Raw genomic sequence first — 23853 nt, 5'->3', positions numbered from 1 at the left:
TCACTATGGAATAAAAAATTAAAATGTTTTTACAACTTTTTATCTCGCAATTCTTTTTCTCACAATTTTGACTATTTCTTAGAATTAGTTTTTTTTCCTTCTTAGAATACAGCCGTTTCTTTACATGCTGTTTACGTTCACAGACATAGCTGAATGTGTTTATGTGAACTTAATGTGTTTTTGACATAATCTTGTGTGTATTTGACAGTTTAAGACGCGAAAGAGAAATTAGTGTAATACTCACGCTTTCTGTGTGTGCTCAGAAAACCATATATCAGAAGTTTAAACTGATATGGCTTTAAAATGCATACAAATAATAAACTTTCATGATGACAAAGAACTGCAATGTCACATGAGCGTGACCACAATAGAGATGAATGCTAAAAACATCTGTTTGGTTTTGATTATCCAAATACTTAAAGAGATTCCTCACACTCTACCAAAGGAGTAGTCATCAAATGCTAGATAAAAACAATGCTTTATTCAAAAAAGGCAAATGTTTTTGTCAATGAAAAGATAACAATGATCAGTGCAGGAGTCATCTTAATTTATGAAGTCATATGGTTACATAGATCACATGATCAACCAAGCCAGACTTTGACAAATAATCCAGACAAAATGTTGACAGCATGCTACAGAAAAAAAAAATACTACTACTACTACTATTTATATCATGATGATTACAATATTTATAATTTTGTATACATATTTTCATGGGTTTATATCTAGATCTATTGACCAACTTTGTGATTCAGTATGTGAATTAAATTTTTTTTATTTATTCCCCCCTCCAATTTTTTTCTTTTTTTATCTTTATTTTTTTTGTTTATTTTGTTTCTTATTTATTATTTATATTAATTATTTTTAATTTAATTTATTATTTTATTTTATTTTAAATTATTATTTTTAGTTTGATCTGTTTTTTCTGTAGCATGCTTTTCAACATTTTGTTTGGATTATTTGTCAGTCTGGCTTGGTTGATCATGTGATCTATGTAACCATGTAACTCAAATTAAGATTGATCCTGCACTAATCATTGTAAGCTTGGCATTGACAAAAGTCACATGTGACTGAAACGTTTGTATTTTTTCAGTAAAGTATTAGGCTTGTTCGACTTCATGTGGCGGCGTCACAAAGATCGACTGCCGCCTGACAAACGCAATGCATTCTGGTTAGAAAATGTGTCCGGATATGATCGGCGCTGCAGCTTTACGATCAGGTGTGCCATCAAAGTACCGCGAGAGCAAAACGAGAACATCCGCCTTTGTCAGGCGCTGTAGTTGCTCAAAATCGGCTGCCAAAGCCTTGATGACGACACACTTTATTCTCATTGGTCAGATTCTGTGATGACAATGATGACGTGTGTTGCGTGCTTTTTCTTAGACAAGTTCCTGTATTTGATTTATCAATCTTGATATTGAATATTCAAAACATGGGAATTTCAAATCGCATCCACTTCTTTGGCTACAATCAATTCAAAAATCGTGTGGTCTGCCACGAATGACGTTGGTTCAGCACAATACAGAAAGCACAAAGTGTCCGACCTGACGACCATCTCCCAGCCGGTGGCAGGCTAGTGTAGTTCATGTCGAACGAGTCTATTGTTTTTAATCTCACATGTGATGACTTCCCCTTTGGTAGAGTGTGCAGACTTTATTGAAGTATTTTATAATTTGGATCTGTGGGGTACATTCAAAAGAAACATGTTACTTCCTTCTGGAAGTTGCTTAAAACCGAATAATCATATCAGATATTGAATCAAGAAAAAGCTTTCCAGTTTTGTGTGCAATACGCATGAGTTGGTTTAAAAAGTCAAATGTCTCACCAGTTGGTTTGGGTAGCGGATCACTACAGGCTGTACAGGAACCGCTGGAATAAACGCTCCTGAATCACACAAACAACATCAGCACATCATGTTATACTGCACATTCGTTATGCTCTAAATACAGGCATAAAAGCATTTGCATAAAATCAGTACAGAACAGACACTGAACAGAACCCCTAGAAAACGTATTAGCCGTTTTGTAGTTTCAGAATCAGAAAGAGCTTTATTGCCAAGTGAAATTGTCTTGTATAAAGTATAAGTTTAAAGACACAGTTAGGTTAAGTAAGAATAGACATATTTACAGAATATGAACATATATGCAGTATTATGGACTATTATGAATAAATAGGAGTGAATTTACAAGACAATTAGGAGCACATACACACCTGGTTTGAATGTGATCAGACAGGATCTATTGGTGCATGTCCCCTCTGGAAATATCATTATCTGGAAGACACACAGAGTTTTTGATTGGTTCACAATTATTCATTATTTCACTAAATCATGTGACAAGACGACTCTTCTTATGCCTTGCATATTAGGAACGGATTTAAAAAGAAATGCAAACCAATGAATTAAAGCCACATATATACATTATATACATATATATACACATAAAATTAAGAGACCACTTAACATTGATTTCTGAACTTGGAGTGGTCTGTTAATTTTTTCCAGAGCTGTATATATAATATATATATCCACTACTAATATATATAATATAATATAATATAATATAATATAATATAATATAATATAATATAATATAATATAATATAATATAATATAATATAATATAATTAATATAATATAATATAATATAATATAATATAATATAATATAATATAATATAATATAATATAATATAATATAATATAATATAATATACACACACACACACACACATACATGGGCGACATTTGACTCTCGAGGTAGGGGGGGGCAAGATTTTTTTTTTTTTTAAAACTTTTTTTTTTTTTTTTTTGCTTTTTTAATCAAACAAGTTTAAGTTTGCTGCTTGTTTATTTACTTTTTTTTTTTTTTTTTTTTCAATTTTATCATCATGGGAAATGACGTGGACGATATGTGAATCAGTGTCCATCATTTTGCGAGCAACTGGTGATAAAGAAAAATGCCGCATTGCAATATTGAAAATATTTTCATTTTAAACCATTAAAGCGAGCCAGTGGATATCAGACAAACAATGTGCAAACCTTGTGTGAGAGTTATGCGGGTGAAGAAGTCTCAAACTCCAGTCAATTAGGCCTATTCAATACAGAAACTGGAAGTAAAAACGGACTGAGCTTTTGGCATCTGACGCTGCAATAATGGTGCATATTCTCTTAGAGACAATGATGAATCAAATTTATTTTCTTAATATTTCTCTTGTGGCCCATAGTGAGAATTTTTTTTATTTTATTTTTTTCGTGAATCGAGAAAGTATTTCGTGTTAAACAAGTTGTTCTTTGAATGAGGAGTAAGCTATCTAATTAATATCAGTTCATCAGCACATCAGTTATGCAGTGATGCGCTATGATACGCGTCTTTCCGCACTCACGGGCAAAGGAGTATCTTTCAAAGGCTTGTGCGCTCAGGGAAGAGTATCTTAACTGTGAGCGAGATGGAGGGGAGCATGGGAAATGAAGTATACTTCATCAGCCTTAACTGCTCCAAATTAGTGACTGGAGTATTACCAATCAATCTGATGAATTCTGTTGTCTTAGTTGGTTTGTGTCTAAAACATCTATCTTGTGTGTCCAAATGACAAATCATCATTTATGTTATGGTTGGTTATATTTAATAATGTTAAAGTTTGACCTGAGCAGATATCTGGACGTCTGATTTACGTTTATAGAAATACTTCCTCAAATTTCAAGCACATTCATTTAAAGATTTCAGATTGTTCTTCAAAAGAGGAATGAGCCTTTCACAGTCTTACTGACTTTCTTTGGGAAGTATTGTACCGAATCAGGCTGAATGAGAGTCGGTGGTCGTACCTGAGGCCACTCTCCTCCTGAATGAGCTCTTCTCTTGATCTCTTCCACCGTCTTCCGTCTGGAGTCCTGATCCGACCGTGACACAAACACAGGCCGGATGTATTTGATCAGAGCTGGAGGCAGAGATATGATCACATGGTTCACATGCGGATGTTCAAAAGGTCACACAATGCTGTAAAAACCCATGTCCTGGTGTGATGGCTGTACAAAGGTTTTTTTTAAAGGTGAGGAGCTATTTTTACTCTCGAGACCTTAATGAGCTGCTTGATTGCAGAAGCTGATTCAATGACACATTGAGGACAGTGTGAAACGAAACGCTATTGGATGAATCTCATCAAAACGGTGAAGATTGAGCCTAATAATTTAGAAAACATTTTCTGTGACATTCACCCAAAATCTCAGAAAATACTTGGTCATTTTCCAAACCCAAAGATTTATAGTTTTATATTTTGCATAAAGAAAAAGATGTTTTTAGGGCTGTTATGATTATCTTCATATGTAAACAATGACAGAATGATCTTCTAATTAATGAAATACATTTATGTAGGATGGAAATTAAATGTTTTCACATCAAGCTGTGTGGAATTACATATGCTTACCATCATGTTCATGTCCAACAGACTTTATTAATACATTAAATATTTATTTCTTAAATTATAATAATATTATTTCACTACCATTCAAAAGTCTGGGCTAAGTTTGAAAGAAATAAATACTTTTAATCAACAAGGACAAACTAGATAAGATGTTACAAAAGACTTATATTTCAAGTAAATGCAGTTCTATTGAACTTTCTATTCATCAGAAAAATCTAAAAAAAAAAAAAAAAAAAAAGTTTCACGGTTTCTACAAAAATATGAAGCAGCAAAACGGTTTTCAACATTGATAATAAGAAATGTTTCTTGAGTAGCAAAGGATCATGTGACACTGAAGACTGGAGTAATGATGCTGAAAATTCAGCTTTGCATCACAGGAATAAATTATATTTTAAAATACATTACAATAGAAAACAGTTGTTTTAAATTCTAATAATATTTCACTGTTTTTTACTTGCTTAGCATAAGGGATTTTTCAAAAACATTAAAATCTTAATTATTCCAAACATTTGAAATGTGTAAATAAGTTAATGAAATTTGTTTTATTATTTTAGGCTTTTCTTGGCTTCTCTCTGTTGAGTTATGTTGAGACGTCACAGTACCACAATCACAGCTTCCTCTTTCACTTCCCTACAGCTGCTGCTGAAACTCATCGTCCTCCAGACCGGGTCACATGGAACATCAGTCTACAGCAGCACTGCAGGGAATGGGAGCGTGAGCTGCTCATCATCAGCTCTGGAGATGTATTGGAGGAAGGGCTGCTGCTGATGATGATGATGATGATGATGATTGAGATCACTACTGAGTGGGAGAGCAGATATGGACGAAGATCTGCACTATCCAGGGATTAAGCTGCAGCATGTGGCTCAGAGTTGCCTGGCTGATCAGGGACTTAACGCCTACACCAAAATTAGCATGCACTAACCAGCTTCATCTAATTGCCTGGCCACAAATTGCACAGTCCGCAGATGCTCTCAAAGGTGCATCATATAGACTATCAGCACACACAAATGATGCCTGTACCATGTTTAAATGTGACAAACCTTTATAAATGTTGTAGTTTTATTTATTTATTTACTTTTTGTGGCGTTCTGAAATTCTTTTTTTTTTTTTTTTTTTATAAATCAAATGAAAATTCATGTCCCAGTTACACTTAATGTCATATTTTCATATTTAAATAAACATACAATACTATTATTAACAATGTAATTAAAGGGTTAGTTCACCCAAAAATGAAAATAATGTCATTTATTACTCACCCTCATGCCGTTCCACACCCGTAAGACCTTCGCTAATCTTCGGAACACAAATTAAGGTATTTTTGATTGAAATACGATGGCCGATTTCAATACATTGCTTCAGGAAGCTTCGGAGTGTTATGATTCTTCTGTGTCAAATCATGATTCAGATCGCGTGTCAAACCGCCAAACTGCTGAATTCACGTGACTTTGGTGCTCTGAACCGCTGATTCGACACGCTGACTTATAATGCTCAGAAGCTTCCTGAAACAGTGTTTTGAAATTGGCCATCACGATATAAAGCATTATTTCGCTTTTTTTGGCGCACCAAAAATATTCTCGTCACTTTATAATATTAATATTGAACCACTGTACTCACATGAACTGATTTAAATATGTTTTTAGTACCTTTATGGATCTTGAGAGAGGAAATATCATTGCTGGCTATGCAGGCCTCACGGAGCCATCGGATTTCAACAAAAATATCTTAATTTGCGTTTCGAAGATTAATGAAGGTCTTACGGGTGTGGAACGGCATGAGGGTGAGTAATAAATGACAGAATTTTCATTTTTGGGTGAACTAACCCTTTAATGTTCTATTTAAAATCAAGTATAAATCTCAATTTAGTGTTTTTAAGCATTTTACATTTATTTCAAAATGATAACTAATTAATGGCATAATTTTGTTTATTCAATCCAATTCACGAACGTGGAGCATGCACGAAAACAAGAGGTGGGATTTTTCCCACGAACCAATCATATCCAATCATAACCAATGATATCCAATCATAGCATGATGGAGACATTGCCCCATCTCATGTGACTTTCCCCCATTCATTCTCAATTTACCTCCACCAAAACCGCACACTTTAGGGGGTCTGTTAAAACTCAACAGGCTCAGGGGAGGCAAGGCAAGAGAAAAGCAGCCTCCTGCTGTAACTTCACTCGCTGGTGTCACTGTTGACGGCGTTACTTTAGAAGCAAGTGACACACGATTAAATATTATATTTTATAATATTTTTGTTGTTTTATTTTTGTAATATGGACTATTTTCTCATCCAATACAGTTGGGCTTTATTTGTTTTGCTTAAATGGTGGTGCTGGATACAGTTTTAGTTTGTATTAGTCTGGTCGACAACATGAACTCAATTCATTTCATTTAGACATAAAAATGAGGGGTGTTTCCTCTGAGGAGGCAAGGGAGGCAGTGCCTCCTCAGAGGAAACACCCCTCATTTTTATGTCTAAATGAAATGAATTGAGTTCATGTTGTCGACCAGACTAATACAAACTAAAACTGCATCCAGCACCACCATTTAAGCAAAACAAATAAAGCCCAACTGTATTCCTTAAAGTCCCTTTCCTCATTGGGATAACTGGATGCATTTCAGAAGAGAAAGACACCTGTTTATCTAGGATCATGCAGCCTGTTCATTTCACATGCAATCCCTCAATGTCACCTCAATTCTTCCTCTATTTTTTGTTGCTCGTCTCCAAGGTCCCCTATATAGCAACATTAACTGTATAAACTACTTATTTTATATTTATATTAGTGATCGACTGTATATATCGCCTAGGCAACACTCTTGTTATGATAATACAATGATAATGAGAACAGGCTGAATGTATGAGAAAAGTGTTCCTGTCCAGATTTGTTTTGCTGCCTTTTAATAATGGATATATTTGTGCACACTTACTTCCCCACACAGGAATGTCTTTGCTCTCCGCTTTCATCACAATCGACGCCATAGTCATGGTGACGGGAATAGCGTCGAAATAGGACGAGTGAGGGCCGAGGGTGAGGATGGACGCTTCGGCAGGCAGAGCCCTTCTGCCTTTAATTCTGATCCAGTGGAAGCCGCCCGCAAACCACATGACCCGCATGATGGTCTTCAGCACCACGTCCACCACCCTACAGAAGAAGAGCGAGTCTGAGATCAGACCACATGCAGCGTCATTTAGACGAAAGGTTTGGGAACATGAAGGTGGATTTGTTTCATTAGAGCGAGTTTTGTCAGAACACCAATGAGCTGTATGTGAACTGCTGTTATGTATGCTAGGGCTGCACAACACTGGAAAAAACTGACATTGCAACATTTAATTTTTCTCTAATCGTGATGCTTCGGGACAAATTTATGTATCATTACACTCTATATGTGTATGGATGTATGGATGTCATGGTTCGGTGCATACAGTCAGACGATGAATACAGCAGTCAGTCACAGGTTATCCACACTCCAATCCAGAAGGGAGAGCGAGTGGTAATGCAACACTGATGGCCAACCGCCATAACAGGAAAAAGAGTAGAAGAATAGACAATCTATGCACCAACCCATAACAAGAGTTCAGATGGCATGCAAGAGTTTGCTAGTAGCCTATATACGCTAAGTTTCGATTCATTTTTGTGATGCCTTACAGGGCTGTTGCGGTTCCCTTGCGGTAATTTTGTGTTGCTCAATAGAGCGATATGTGGTATTATCACCAATTACAAGATCGTAGAGCTATTGTTATATGCATAATATTACTTCTGATCCCCGAATCTGACCGGACAAGAGACTTTCTGCAGATAATTTCACCAGTATAAGCAGAACAACTCATCTCTGCGCATCCTAGATGGGGTGTCAGTCAGTGCAGTTACATTGTTGTGCCACAAGGTAACAGCAAGGGACTGACTTTGAGTCACAAATTAAACAGTTTATTCAATTACACGTTCAAAAATGCTGATTTATTCAAAGAGCGATGTAATGAAACAAGCTGTTAATCATTTTAACTTTAGTAGGCTCAGCTGACCAACAATGAATTGATGCAAAGACAAAGATTTCGCTTTTCTTGGACATGACAACTTTTTTTTTTTCCACGAATCACCATAGTACACATTAAGTTATCATTACTAAATTATTTGCACAAAGTGTAAAACGACAAGAGCATCACCTTCCGAAAAAGAAAACATGCAAATATCACGTTCTTGCATTGCTTCACGGTTGGTTCCTCAATAGCACAGTATTATGATATCGCAGTTATCACAACAGCTCTAGATGTGCACAAAATTCAATGGAACGGAAACCAGGATGGCAGAAAGTAAGCGGCATCCTGTTTGCTTTCTTTATTTTACAAAAGCACAATGTTTATTTGTGTTTTGAGTATACACAAATAAAAACAGACTTTAGTTTCAAATGATGTCTTACTCAGAGGTGGGTAGTAACGAAGTACATTTACTTTGTTACATTTACTTGAATATTTTTTTTGAAAATTTGTACTTTTTAGAGTAGATTTAAACGTGGGTACTTTTACTTGAGTACATTTCTAATGAAAAATCTATACTTTTACTTCGCTACAATGGGCAACGTTCCTCTCGTTACTTTATTTTAATGCAATACTGTACATGTTAAGAAATGCATAGTTTATTCCAAGTGCGCTGTCTTTTTTTCATGAAAGATGCCCCATTCACAAATTAATCACTCTTTTGAATCGATTCTGTTCCAAGGCTTGATCCAACATGATCCTATTAGTTGAACTGCATATGTTGTCTGTGAACAATTCGACAGGTATCGATTTCATTGGATTTCAATTCATATAGTCAATAGCCTACATTTTACAACCAGACAGATTAGCCTATTACGTCACAATAAGAAAGTATGTAGCATTTCTTTACCGTTGTTTTGAACATATCTTAATGAATACATTAAATAAGCTACCATTGGTCAGAGAGTATGAAATGAACACCCGCCGTCCGCGGTAATTTGTGGGTAGTGCAGTGGCGGCGCCGGCAACTAGCTCGTCTTGAAAATTAACACCTTTGTGTAAACACCATGTAAGTCAAAATCGAAAACAAATATTCTGTTTATGTAATATGAATGAAAAGAGAGACATGTCAGACGTCCGTGAGTCAGCTCATTATCCACTAACTGTGTTACTGTATATGTTATTATTATACAAAGGAAAAATAATGATATTTGGGCTACAGATGCCAGAAATAATGTAGAAAGTTCAAAAGAACAGTGTTTATCTGAAATCTAATCTTTTGTAACATTATAAATGTCTTTACTGCCACTTTTGATTGATTTAATGCATCCTTGCTGAATAAAAGTATTAATTTCTTTAATTTCTTTTCAAAAAAATAAAAATAAAAATTCTTACTGACCCCAAACTTTTGAACGGTAGTGTATAATGCTACAGAAGCTTTGTATTTCAGATAAATGCTGTTCTTTTGAACTTTCTATTCATCAAGGAATCCTGAAAAAAAAAAAAAGTACACAACTGTTTTCAACATTGAAAATAATCATAAATGTTTATTGAGCAGCAAATCAGCATATTAGAATAATTTCTGAAGGATCATGTGACACTGAAGACTGGAGTAACGATGCTGAAAATTCAGCTTTGCATCACAGGAATAAATTACTTTGTCAAATATATTTAAATAGTACACAGTTATTTTAAATTGTAATAATATTTCACAATATTACTGTTTTTTACTGTATTTTTAATTAAATAAATGTAGCCTTGGTGAGTAGACGAAACTTCTTTTAAAAACATAAAAAATATTAGTGGTTCCATATATATATATATATTATACATACATACATACATACATATACACACACACACACACACACACACACACACACACACACACACACACACACACACACACACACACACACACACACACACACACACACACACACACACACACACACACACACAAAGTAACTAGTAACTACTAGCTACTTGAGTAGTTTTTCACTGGATACTTTTTTACTCTTACTCAAGTAACTATTAAGATTATTAATTTAACTTTTACTTTGAGTAAATATTTCTACAAGTACTTTTACTTGAGTACAGTTTTTGGATACTCTACCCACCTCTGGTCTTACCCTTATTGGTATGACCATTTAAGTTGTTTCTGCTGTTATGAGACAAAATCAATTGGTATTGTGCCAATTTGTGTTGTGTGTTCAGCAAAAACTAATCTCTGCACAAGTTTTATTAGTCATCATTCAACTTATTTTGTACTTTTATAACATAAGAGATTTGCAGCTTTATAGCTGATTGTGACCTAATCCTTTTTGTGTTTTTTAAATCAGCCCTACAAAAAAACCCATGCAAGTGTGCATTCTACTTACTGCTTAGTGTTTAATACACTAAAGGAGGCTGTACTGTACTAACTACCTCAGGGGGACTAAAAGCCGCTAGGTGGAACAAACTATAATATGCACTACTGTTTGTTCCAAATAAATTAAGAAAACCTAGCATTGGGATTTGTTGCTTTTCCCTGATGTACCGAAATCGCATCAAACCATGACCACAAAATTCAGGTATGTACCGAACCATCAATCTGTGTACCGTTATGATATGAAAAAAATCTAGGAGTTTAGACCAGATGACTCGAGTAGTTCATAGGACACATCCCCACCCATTTGACCAATTATTATGATTTTTGTTGTGGCTATTTGTAACAGACATAGGCTATTAAGAGCTGTGCGTGTAAACCTCATTCCCCTGATCTCAAGAGATGCTCTAGTGACTGACGCTATAGGTTGCAGCCTTTAGCCTCCTTGTTAGTGCGTCCGACTCCCATGCAAACGGGCCTGGGTTTGTGTCCCGCTCGGAGCGGGCAGGTGCGAACTTGAGGGGCTACATTGGTGCCGTGACCCGGATGGGAGTGAGGTTTAGGGGGGTGAGTGTAACAGACGTAGGTTAGTAAGAGCTGTGAGTGTAAACCTCACTCCCCTGATCTCAAGAGATGATCTAACAACTGACGCTAGAGGTTGCAGCCTTTAGCCTCCTTGTTAGAGCATCTGACTCCAATGCGAATGGGCCCGGGTTTGGAGTGGGCAGGTGCGAACTGGAGGGGCTTCATATCAACAGGTTAATATTTTTATCTAATAACTGTCACCCCCATTTTGTTGAGTTTTGAGCTTTAATAATTGTAGTTCATGAATGTTTTGGAATACAGACCTAATGTTGGTCTCTTTTTAAAGACACCCAGCAAACTTTTGCAGGAGTGAAAGCACTTCAAATACAAGTGTTATAGAAGTTTAAGTTTACTGTAAAACAAATGTACTGAACTTCACTTTTTTTTTTTTTTTTTTTAATTCTAAAACTTCTAAAAATCAAAGCCATATGTATAATCAAGTTGTGTTCCAAATTTGGAGTTGATATAAAAATTTAGCATTTACCATTTCCATGTTAATGCAATGACCGGTGTTGGGCACGTTACTTTAAAAAAGTAATTAGTTATAGTTACTAGTTACTTCTCACAAAATGTAGGTGACTTTGTTTCTTCAGTAGAACACAAATGATGATTTTTAGCTCCAACTGTTGCCATCTGTCAGTCAAATAATGGGAGTGAATGGGAACTCGAACAATAAGAGTCGAAAAAACATGCATAGACAAATCCAAATTAAACCCTGCGGCTCGTGACGACACATTGATGTCCTAAGACACGAACCGACTGGTTTGTGTGAGAAACCGAACAGTATTTATGTAATTTTTTACCTCTCATCTTGGATGCGCTGGGGGTAAGCAGATAAACATCACATTTTCATTTTTGGGTTTTCATTTTTATCCCTTTAAGTTTTGTAGAAAGCCTTTCTTTTAAGTGAATTTCATTTTGTAAAAATTGTATCTTAAATTTTAATCAATGTTGCATCAACCAATTGCCTGGATTTAATAAATAATAAGCAAATATATCAGACAATGTAATCATGACATGGAGGCACCAGAGCGATCACTTGCACTTGAACTGGAGCGCATCTTACAGGCTAAAAGAACCGAAAATGTACAGGCTGCTTGCCTCACAGATATGAGAAATATATCTATAGAAAGCTTGAAATGTCTACTTTTAAACAAAATAATTCAAAACAAAAAGAAATAGGCTACTCTCTGATGATGTAATCCGAATTAAACGTGCATTCTCTCTCCAGTCTATGCGGAGATGATGAGTCAGCAATGTCAACTTCATCTTTGCAGCAGACTGATTCAGAAAACATTACTTTATTAATAAACAATTAAAATGTCTCCTTGTTGTTTTTGTCACATTCATAATCATTACTTTTGCCTGTTCTTTATGGCAAGCTTTATGTATGCGCTTGAGTGCTATATAGCCTATATTACGTAAATGTTCATTATTATGGTTTATTCTCTCCAGTATTTAAAGGTGCCATAGAATTGAAAATTGAATTTAGCTTGGCATAGTTGAATAACAAGAGTTCAGTACATGGAAATGACATACAGAGAGTCTCAAACACCATTGTTTCCTCCTTCTTATGTAAATCTCATTTGTTTAAAAGACCTCAGAAGAACAGGCGAATCTCAACATAACACAGACTGTGACGCAACAGTCAGGATCATTAATATGTACGCCCCCAAATTCATGCATATGCCAGGCCCATGTTCAGGGCATTAAACAAGGCAGTATTAACATCTGAATCATCAGACTTTATGCTGGTAAGCAAGCAAGGACAACAGCAAAAAATGGCAGATGGAGCAATAATAACTGACATGATCCATGATAACATGATATTTTTAGTGATATTTGTAAATTGTCTTTCTAAATTTTTCGTTAACATGTTGCTAAAGTACTGTTAAATGTGGTTAAAGTTACCATCGTTTCTTACTGTATTCACGGTAGGGCTGGACAATAATTCAATAAAAAAAATATATCGCGATATATTTTTTTCCGATAACGGTGATTTTTAAACATTTCCGGTATTTCGATACACATTACAACATGTCTCACTGACTTGAGGCGCAGCCGTTAGAAAGAGCAGAACGCGATTGGCTATTTACGTGATGACGTACACCACAGAGACACGCAGCCATCAGCCAGTGCTTTGTTTAAAATAGCAACGTGGAAAACAGACAGACAGAGTTCAGATAATGTATGTTTCAGTCGATGGATGCGCAAAACGTTACAACAATGATAAGCGTGGACAAAACAGTCACTCTTTGTAAACTGTTAACTGCGAGTGCAGTCTGCTCTAATGTCCAGTCGCAGTCATCAACCGGGTGTTGATAGCGCGCGAGCGCAGGGGAGACCTGAACAGCACACGTTGCTATCTGTGTTTAAACTAACTCATTTAAGCCTTGCTGATTTAAACCTTCAAGAACAAGACGCAAAAGAGAACTCGCGCACTGTGAGAAGATTTGTGTGCACTCATCCGAAGCGTGTACACGCTTATTTCAGTCAGCGTGTAAATACTGAGTTCTCTTTCAAGTCTTGCGTTTCGGCAGACAAATTCATACAAAAATTATGTCAACATGCCCGTCCTAGCGAGTATCCTAGCAAACAGTCAGTTATGTCTTAAGTGAACGTATCGAGAAAGACAGCGCATGTGTAACAGTATATGTACTGGATTGTGCATGTCTTAAAGGGAAAAAAACTATTCCTGTTTTTAATGTTAAATCAAACAACAAATAACAAAGAAATCACTCACTGCTCTTGACTGAATAGTTTTTGTAACTTCAATAATGATTAATCGTAATTTATTTTACAGTAAAGTACAGTAAAGATAATATGCAGTGTTATTTTATATTTGATTATCCATTTTCTGTACCTGAAAACTACTGTTAGATACCTGAAAAACCTGAAAAAGCACTGTTTATTTTATTTGAATATTTGCTTTATTGTACTTATTTGTGATGTTGCTTGTAGTTTGATTGTTTGTTCTTATTTTCTTTAATTTTTATTTGACAGTAGTCCTATTTTTAGGCTCACGGTTTCTGTACGGTTCGGTATGTGCTATTAGCAGAACGCGATAGTACCGAAATCGTGACCCTAAAACCGTGATACGAACTAAACCGTGAGCAATTTGAACAGTTGCACCCCTAGTGTCATCAACACTCAACAAAGTCCCTACCACAGCAATTTGTTTTTGTTGTTTCTCACTGTTTTTTTCTGTTTTTACTGTTCACAATCTTTATCTTGGCTGAAGCACTTTTGTTTTAATCTATATTAAGGATAATAAAATCAGCCTACGTTATAGTTTAATGTTAAAGATATTAATATTACTAGAGTGAGTGAGTCTTATGTTTATTTTTATGTTTGTATGAAGGCTAAATACAAATAAAAGCTGAACAAATTTATTTGTACTGTTTTTATTTCTAAAATATTATATAGTTTTATAGGAAGAGATTTCATAGATTTGGCAAATTAATTTTTCAGACGTTTGTAGGTACAGACATCCGTTGTGGCTGTTCTTGGCAGTTTTTCTGAGGCTATTATATAGTTCATATCGATATCGGAATTATATCATATCGACCGAAATTAAGAATTATATCGTGATATAAATTTTGGCCATATCGCCCAGCCCTAATTCACGGAGACAAGAGCCATCGATATTTTCATTATTAAACACTTGCAGTCTGTATAATTCATAAACACAACTTCATTCTTTATAAATTTCTCCAACAGTGTGTAATGTTAGCTTTAACCCGTTAGCCATGGAGAATAGCCTCAAACTCATTCAGAATCAAATGTAAACATCCAAATAAATACCATAATTACATAATCGGGTATGCTGCATGACGAAAACTTTGTAAAGATCCATTTTGAGGGTTATATTAGCTGTGTGAACTTTGTTTATGCAATGTATTATAGAGTCACGAGCTTGGGGGCGGGGAGCGCGATCATTTAAAGTTGAAGCACGCTGAATTGGCGCATATTTAATTATGCCCCAAAATAGGCAGTTAAAAAAAAAATGGGGTATTTTGAGCTGAAACTTCACAGACACATTCAGGGGACACCTTATATTACATGATTATATACATATTGTGAAAAAGCCTTCTATGGCACCTTTAAGAAATTAAATTAATATAAATGTGATTAGTCAACTAATGGCTGAACAACTACTAGTCGACTAGAGAGAAAAAAAAAAAGAAAAAAACTTATTTCACATATTTTCTATTCAGCATGTCACAAAGGGTATTCTGGTATGAGCTCGTGCTCCGCTCGCATGCTCTGACACAGACTCACACAGGGCATCGTACATTATTATCAGTTTAAAATTATATTTGTGTATGACTAACCTGTAGCCTACTATTTCTTTACAACAAAATGCTATGCAGGTCTATCATCTCTAGTAGTCACACCATCATCAATTAGCATGTGTCCTACCCCAACGCACACACCAGAGAAAAACCTCTGCATGTCCCATGACTGAGAGAGATCTACTCAGACGTAAACTGCTTCAGTGAGCCCAATTATAGTAACGTGGCATTTTTTTGTAAACGGCGTTGTAACGGGGGAAAATTTGTTTGATTACTTGTTACTGAAAAAAGTAACATCATTTATTTATAACGTCATTATTCCCATCACTGGCAATGACCAAACAAATGATACCAAATTTATGATGGTTACTAAAATATGTGATGGGGAAAAAGGCAATAAAAAAATAAAAAAATACTGTGGGGTTGTTGGGTTACCAGAACACCAACAGATAACAGGTTATAATAAAAAAAAACATTAACAATGCAGTTATATCATAAAAAATAAATAAATAAATAGTTTTGGCAAATAAATAAATGCATGAAGGATTCAGAGTGATGTACAGAACACAGTAAATGACGCAGAACATTGTATCATGAGCTGCTCATGTGTAAATGAATACAGTGCCACGTTACTCTGAAATACGCATTATGCAGCAGTATTTTTATGGTTTTTATGGTTTTAAATTAATTCACAGCCTTTGCACACAACACTTGTGCATCACCATGTACACTACACATGCATCCCTGACTTCCTATGAATGTGGTTTGAGTGCTCAGATCACTCAATGTGGATATTAATACCACGTTTAAATAGGGAGCAAACATTATACTGCAGTGCAGACGAGCACACGCTCAAACACCTGTGAGCCGAATCTGAGGAGCTGTTCAATAGAAAGCATTACTGGATTCTGCTCACAGGAGGGTGTTTAACTATTTCATAGCTCAATAAGACAACCACTTTGTTAATTAGAGGTCAAGGAGGTTATTAGTAGTTATTAACATTGGTGGACATAATTTGCATCTTTAAAAAAAAAAAGAGTGTTTAATTAGATACTGGATCTACTGTTCAGAAAGAGGATGTTTCCCAGTGGGCATCTTGAAATAGCCATTGAAAGGACAACAGCATGTGTATGTGTGTGTCACTGAGGCTCAGTGACATAAGATCTGTGTGACTGTGCCTCATATCTGCATTACACACCGAATCAAACACACCTCAGCTGAATATACACTATTGTTCAAAGGTTTGAGGGTAGTAAGTTGGTAAGGTTAATAAGCAGAAATGAATACTTTTATTCAGCAAGGATGCATTAAAATGATCAAAAGTGGCATTAACGTCATTAATAATTAATTTATAATAATTATAAATGTCTTTACTGTCACTTTAATTTAGTGCATCCTTGCTGAATAAAAGTTCTGTTTTAAATAAATGCTGTTCTTTTCAAATTTCTATTCAACAAATAATCCTGAAAAAATAAAATGTATCATAGGTTCTAGAAGAAATGTGAATAAGCACAACTTTTTTAAAACATTAATAAAATAATAAATGTTTCTTGAGCAGCAAATTAGAATGATTAGCATTAGAGCAGCATATTAGAATTAGAATTAGACCAGCATATTAGAATGATTTCTGAAGGATCTTAATTATTTTTAAATATATTTGCAAAATTATTTTAAATTGTAATAATATTTCACAATATTACTGTTGTCACTGTATATTTGATTAAATAAATGCAGCCTTGGTGACCATGAGACACTAATTTGAAAAACATTAAAAAATCTTACCAAGCCCAAACTTTTAAACAATAGTGTAATATTAATTATTAAAGCAGATGTGCATTATACCGATTTGAAAAACACTCTTTTATTGCATTTGTATCCGGTGGTGCAGAAACAGAGAAGCTGCTTTGCTGCAATTGTGCTGTGCTGGTCTCATGCAACACTTGTGTATTGAACATCAGTTCTCTCAACTTCCTGATTTATGAAATAGAGGATCTGAAGTCAAATTCATCTCACCACAAACAAATCATAAACACTACAGCAAGATTCAAGAAAAAAAAAAAAAAATACAAAGAGCGCGTTTTCAATTCTGAATTAGTAATGACTATGCAAATGCTGTAGTTTGTATTCAGTTGTTCTCGCTGTAGTGTATATCTGTGTTTTGAAATAGAGGAGAGGAGGTCTTTACTTTCTCCATAAGCACTGCGGCTCCACCACTGCCTCGGAGCGGCCCACGGATGCGATGAAGGCAAACGGCCAGGCCAACAGCATCATGAACGCAGCTATGAAGAGCCGGATTGGGAAGAGCGTCACAGTCATCAAACCAATCTGAAGAGAAAATGGCACACACACAAAACAAACCTTTTAAAAGGAACCATTTCTAAACAGCTGAGTAATGGTTCACATTGCCTGTTAAAGGCTCATGAGGGGTCACATCTTCAGTTCATGGAAGCCCATTTCCACCATATAAGAAAAAAAAAAAACATGTTTTGGTAAATCATAATTATGACATGTCAAAATTATAGTCAGAAATATGTCAAAACTGACAAAACTCAAATTATAAGTCAATAAGTCAACATTTTTGATGTCAATTATGACAAACTCAAAAATATGATAACGTCGAAATTATGACATAGTAAGTCATAATTTTCTGTCAATTTAGTTTTTAATGTCAATTTCAAGTTTTTTTAGTAGTTTAATCTTAAAATCAAAATTCCAACTTTTAATCTCGAAATTATGACTTAGTATGTTAAATTCGCCTTGTGATATTTAAGGTTTACAAAAGCATGTTTTTGTTTTTTCCTCTATGTGGCAGAAAAGGGCTTCAATACATTATACTATGAAAACATGAAACTTTCAGAGTTCAAAAGTGAAACGAGAGCAGGTACTTGGTGAGTTACCATCAGACTAGGGATGTTCATTTCGTTTTTTTTTATTTTTTTATTTTTTTTTTTATCTAAACCAACAACCGATGCTCATTAGGTTATCATTAACCGATAACCAACAAGATTATGTTAAATTAAAATTAAATTAAAATAGAATCGATAAGTGTTTGTGACCCATTAAAAATACCAATGTGTTTTTCAGGGGATTAGTTTTACAAGCACAAACAGCAGCATAAACAACAGAACAGTTCTACATATCAGTTCTAGCGTTGCTAACTTGACATCTGTTCGTTATCAAAGTAAAATACACTGCTCAATTGAAATAGTCAATGGTACAATCTGTGCCGTTCAGTGTGAGCACCACCTCACTGTGGTGTTATGCCAAGCACATTTGAAGGATGATGTTTTACATGGATATTGGAATGTCAGTGAAGTATAAAGCCTATATTTTACATAAGTAATAGTTTAGCATAAAAATACATTGCGGGTATGGAAACATTTGGATTCATGCTGAAAGAGAGAGGTAGGCTATGTGAGCCCAATGCCGGTTTCTGTTTTAGTTTCACTTTAAATGAATTCGTTTTGGCTTGATGTTTATATAGCGGCCTTTATTTTTCCATTATTGCTCTGTTCTGAATGACACGAGAAATAAAATTTGCCTTGATTTTTGACATAATAGGTCTTTGTCACATAGTGACAATACAAACATAATCGCAAACAGTAAGGTGGAGATCCATGTTTTGATTTAATTCAATTAATCACTGAAGGTTTGGTGGCAGATTTAGTCACACAAACAGCACGAGTGGCTTGTATGACGATTTAATGTAAGCAGGATATCACTGTGTAGATCACTAAACTCCAGTGAATGTTTGTTTTCAAATCATCAGTTCTTCCGTAGTGTGCAGAGTTGCCAGATTGCATTGAGTAAAACGGTGGGCAGAAAATGTATCCTTTTAAGAGAAAAGCTCTGTTTGGGGATTTAAGAAAACAAATGTCAAATAAAAAAAAAAGTTTTCAGGATAAATAACAAGCGGGCCATATCGCCACATTCTTTTTTTTTTTTTTTTTTTTTTTTTTTTTAATCGAGAGAAGCAGATATCGTTTTTGTGCTTAAAATACATTTAGTCATGCAGCCCTACGCGTAGTTATACATCATTGCACCATAGACCCCGCCCACTGCCGCTAAATGGCTGTCATTTGCCTAGACTGAATGCGAGTGTCCGTCGTGTCAACAGCAAAGAGAACCAATTAGGAATGCAACGAAATTTCGACTACCAAAAATGTTTGGCCAAGACAGCTAATTTCGGTTTGGGGCAGAAATGGTTTTGGAAGGCCAAAATCAGTGGCTGAAATGGATTTATCTGGCCAAGAGCAACATGAATTTTCAGTTTTGGCCCAGAATTTCCATTTTGGTGCATCCCTAGAACCCATTACAATCACTGATGCTGTTTACACTGGATACAGTATACAGATTAGGGCTGGGCGATATATCAAATGCTTTTGTCACGCGCATTTCGTCAGTAAAGCCGGTTCCCTGATTGCCGCTAAATCGCCATCACCTGCTTTCAAATATAGCGGCATTTAATAGACAGAGCCGTAGTTCACTGATAAGCCACGCAATATCGCGTTCAATATCGTTATGAATCGCCGTCGATATTGAACGCGATATTGCGTGGCTTATCAGTGAACTACGGCTCTGTCTATTAAATGGCGCTCCATTTGAAAGCAGGTGATGCCGATTTAGCGGCAATCAGGGAACCGGCTTTACTGACGAAATGCGCGTGACAAAAGCATTCGATATATCGCCCAGCCCTAATACAGATGTGCATTCAGTTTCTTATATACTTCCTTTCTTATATACTCCTTGAGATTAATTGACAACAGCACAAACTGAAGCAAGTGTTAACAAAGTCAATGTGCAAAGACTTAGTCAAATGGCCTTTACAAAAAAAAGGTAGAACAATGCCAGACGATTTTTAAAGATAGAGAAAATGAGGTGGAGTTTTTCACCCTACCGCAGTACTTCCACCTACATCACGTGTGACCTTTCCAATGTGATTACATAATGCGTGGCGCATCGCAAAGCAAGACGAGCATTTGTGGTTAAAAAGAATATAAATGTTATATATATATATATATATATATTAGAAAATGACAGATCGCTTCGCTAGATAAGACCCTTATTCCTTGTCTGGATCGTGTAGAGCCCTTTGAACCTGCATTTAAACTACAATTTGGACCTTCAACCCGTTGGTAGCTGTTGAAGTCCACTATATGGAGAAAAATCCTGAAATTTTTTCCTCAAAAACCATAATTTATTTTCAACTGAAGAAAGACAAACATCTTGGACGACATGTGGGTGAGTAAATTATCAGGAAATTTTCATTCTGAAGTGAACTAATCCTTTAACTGACTGACAAAAACATTTGCAAGTGCTACTCATGTACAAACCTGATTCCAAAAAAGTTGTGACACTGTACAAATTGTGATTAAAAAATGCAATAATTTACAAATCTCATAAACTTATATTTTATTCACAATAGAATATAGATAACATATCAAATGTTGAAAGTGAGACATTTTGAAATGTCATGCCAAATATTGGCTCATTTTGGATTTCATGAGAGCTACACATTCCAAAAAAGTTGGGACAGGTAGCAATAAGAGGCCGGAAAAGTTAAATGTACATATAAGGAACAGCTGGAGGACCAATTTGCAACTTATTAGGTCAATTGGCAACATGATTGGGTATAAAAAGAGCCTCTCAAAGTGGCAGTGTTTCTCAGAAGTCAAGATGGGCAGAGGATCACCAATTCCCCGGCGAAAAATAGTGGAGCAATATCAGAAAGGAGTTTCTCAGAGAAAAATTGCAAAGAGTTTGAATTATCATCATCTACAGTTAATAATATCATCCAAAGATTCAGAGAATCTGGAACAATCTCGGTGCGTAAGAGTCAAGGCCGGAAAACCATACTGGATGCCCGTGATCTTCGGGCCCTTAGACGGCACTGCATCACATACAGGAATGCTACTGTAATGGAAATCACAACATGGGCTCAGGAATACTTCCAGAAAACATTGTCGGTGAACACAATCCACCGTGCCATTCGCCGTTGCCGGTTAAAACTCTATAGGTCAAAAAAGAAGCCATATCTAAACATGATCCAGAAGCACAGGTGTTTTCTCTGGGACGAGGCTCATTTAAAATGGACTGTGGCAAAGTGGAAAACTGTGGTCTGATTAATTAAAATTTGAAGTTCTTTTTGGAAAACTGGGATGCCATGTCATCCGGACTAAAGAGGACAAGGACAACCCAAGTTATCAGCGCTCAGTTCAGAAACCTGTATCTCTGATGGTATGGGGTTGCATGAGTGCGTGTGGCATGGGCAGCTTACACATCTGGAAAGGCACCATCAATGCTGAAAGGTATATCCAAGTTCTAGAACAACACATCCAGACGTTGTCTCTTTCAGGGAAGAACTTGCATTTTCCAACATGACAATGCCAGACCACATACTGCATCAATTACAACATCATGGCTGCGTAGAAGGAAGATCCGGGTACTGAAATGGCCAGCCTGCAGTCCAGATCTTTCACCCATAGAAAACATTTGGCGCATCATAAAGAGAAAGATGCGACAAAGAAGACCTAAAACAGTTGAGCAACTAGAAGCCTGTATTAGACAAGAATGGGACAACATTCCTATTCCTAAACTTGTGCACCTTGTCTCCTCAGTCCCCAAATGTTTGCAGACTGTTATAAAAAGAAGAGGGGATGCCACACTGTGGTAAACATGGTCTTGTCCCAACTTTTTTGAGATGTGTTGATGCCATGAAATTTAAAATCAACTTATTTTTCCCTTAAAATGATACATTTTCTCAGTTTAAACATTTGATATGTCATCTATGTTGTATTCTGAATAAAATATTGAAATTTGAAACTTCCACATGATTGCATTCTGTTTTATTTACAATCTGTACAGTGTCCCAACTTTTTTGGAATCGGGTTTGTATTTTCCACAGAGAAGGCTTTTGGCAAATTGACATCAGTGAACTATAATATTTGGTATGGTCGATATATTTAATTCACCTGATAAAATACATCTTGTCTGGAAGCAGGTTAGGTGCCAAGACAAGACTGAGACATTGAGATGTCTTACAGATCTTCCATGAGCAGGTGTGACATGGGACACGTTCAACAGATTACAACACAAATAAATAAAAGCTTTATTCTGCCCTTAATCCTAAAGTGACCAGGCTGATCCGCCGCCTTATCAAACAGAAGCACATCTTATCAGCGGAAGGGTATTATGGGATATCTCCAGTCAATATTTATCTTGCTCTTATCAGCACTTGGCTGCATTTACACACTGATAGCTTTCAAAGTGACCAATTAACAGCACTAGTGCTGTGAGTACTGGAAGATGTTAATGGTTTCCAATGAGCCGTTTTAATTTAGTTGATCACAGACCAATAGGCTGCCAATCCCATATCAGTGAGCAAAAGCGTGGTATGAACATGCACTAAAAATACATGGCGAGAGCTCAGGAATCAAGGGTTTTGCTGATATCACCAGCTTCATGCTGGAAACATTAGAAAAAACAAACCTGCCGACCAGCCGTGAGCTCCTTTGTGATGTCATTTACTCACCGTATTTGTTTTTCTATATAGTAAAAAACGAGAGTCTTCGATTAATCAAAGAGCTAAAGCTGAAAATTACAGCAATATAACATTGATTACTGTTGTTGTTGAACACCAGGGCTCGACATTGTGAGCATTTCACTCACATTTGCAACTGAAAGTAGATTTGACCTTAGACAAAAGCTTTTTTAACGCTATTGGAGCATAAAAAATGATCATTTATGAGACAGTTCATATCAGATTCTAATAGATAGATTAATGACAGTCTTGAAATTTTGTTAACATGGGGAGGTGCACAACATTTGCATGTAAACGGTAAACAACAAATGCAACCAAGAAAACAGCTTCAACCATGTTGATTCAGTTTTAATTCAACATAGAATGTGCTGTTTTTGAAGGCAGACAAAAGAACCATTTAAAACAATGAGTAAGTTCTCTCAATGTTTTACACCATACTTTCACCCGAACTGAATAATTAAAAAGTTTAAATGGGTAAATCTTCTATAAATATTTTTGATTATTCATTTTCTTTTCTGACATACTCCAGTTATGGTTAAAACACAATAGACCCGCTTATTCTGTGCATTTTGAGCACTTTTTGTGAGAAATCATTAATTTTGTGCATTAAAAGTGTGCTTTCACTTTAATTGAGCAGCAAAATAGAATAGGTGCAGAAAGCCTCACTT

At 35.7% G+C, this 23853-nt stretch overlaps 1 protein-coding gene across 1 annotated transcript in view; it reads right to left on the bottom strand.

Annotated features, from left to right (window-relative positions):
- LOC137030272 (lysophosphatidylcholine acyltransferase 1) overlaps positions 1–23853 on the bottom strand; it is a 52083-nt gene that overhangs the window by 12507 nt on the left and 15723 nt on the right. Inside the window, exons 2-6 of the mRNA XM_067400487.1 lie at positions 17831–17970; positions 7353–7567; positions 3823–3935; positions 2212–2272; positions 1826–1884 (exon numbers count right to left, since the gene is read on the bottom strand). Coding sequence (XP_067256588.1) covers positions 1826–1884; positions 2212–2272; positions 3823–3935; positions 7353–7567; positions 17831–17970 — 588 coding nt within the window. The remainder of the gene's footprint in view (positions 1–1825; positions 1885–2211; positions 2273–3822; positions 3936–7352; positions 7568–17830; positions 17971–23853) is intronic.

The sequence above is a fragment of the Chanodichthys erythropterus genome, chromosome 2 (assembly GCF_024489055.1).
Source record: "Chanodichthys erythropterus isolate Z2021 chromosome 2, ASM2448905v1, whole genome shotgun sequence".
Lineage (NCBI taxonomy): Eukaryota > Metazoa > Chordata > Actinopteri > Cypriniformes > Xenocyprididae > Chanodichthys > Chanodichthys erythropterus.
This window is presented reverse-complemented; position numbering and strand designations above follow the sequence as displayed.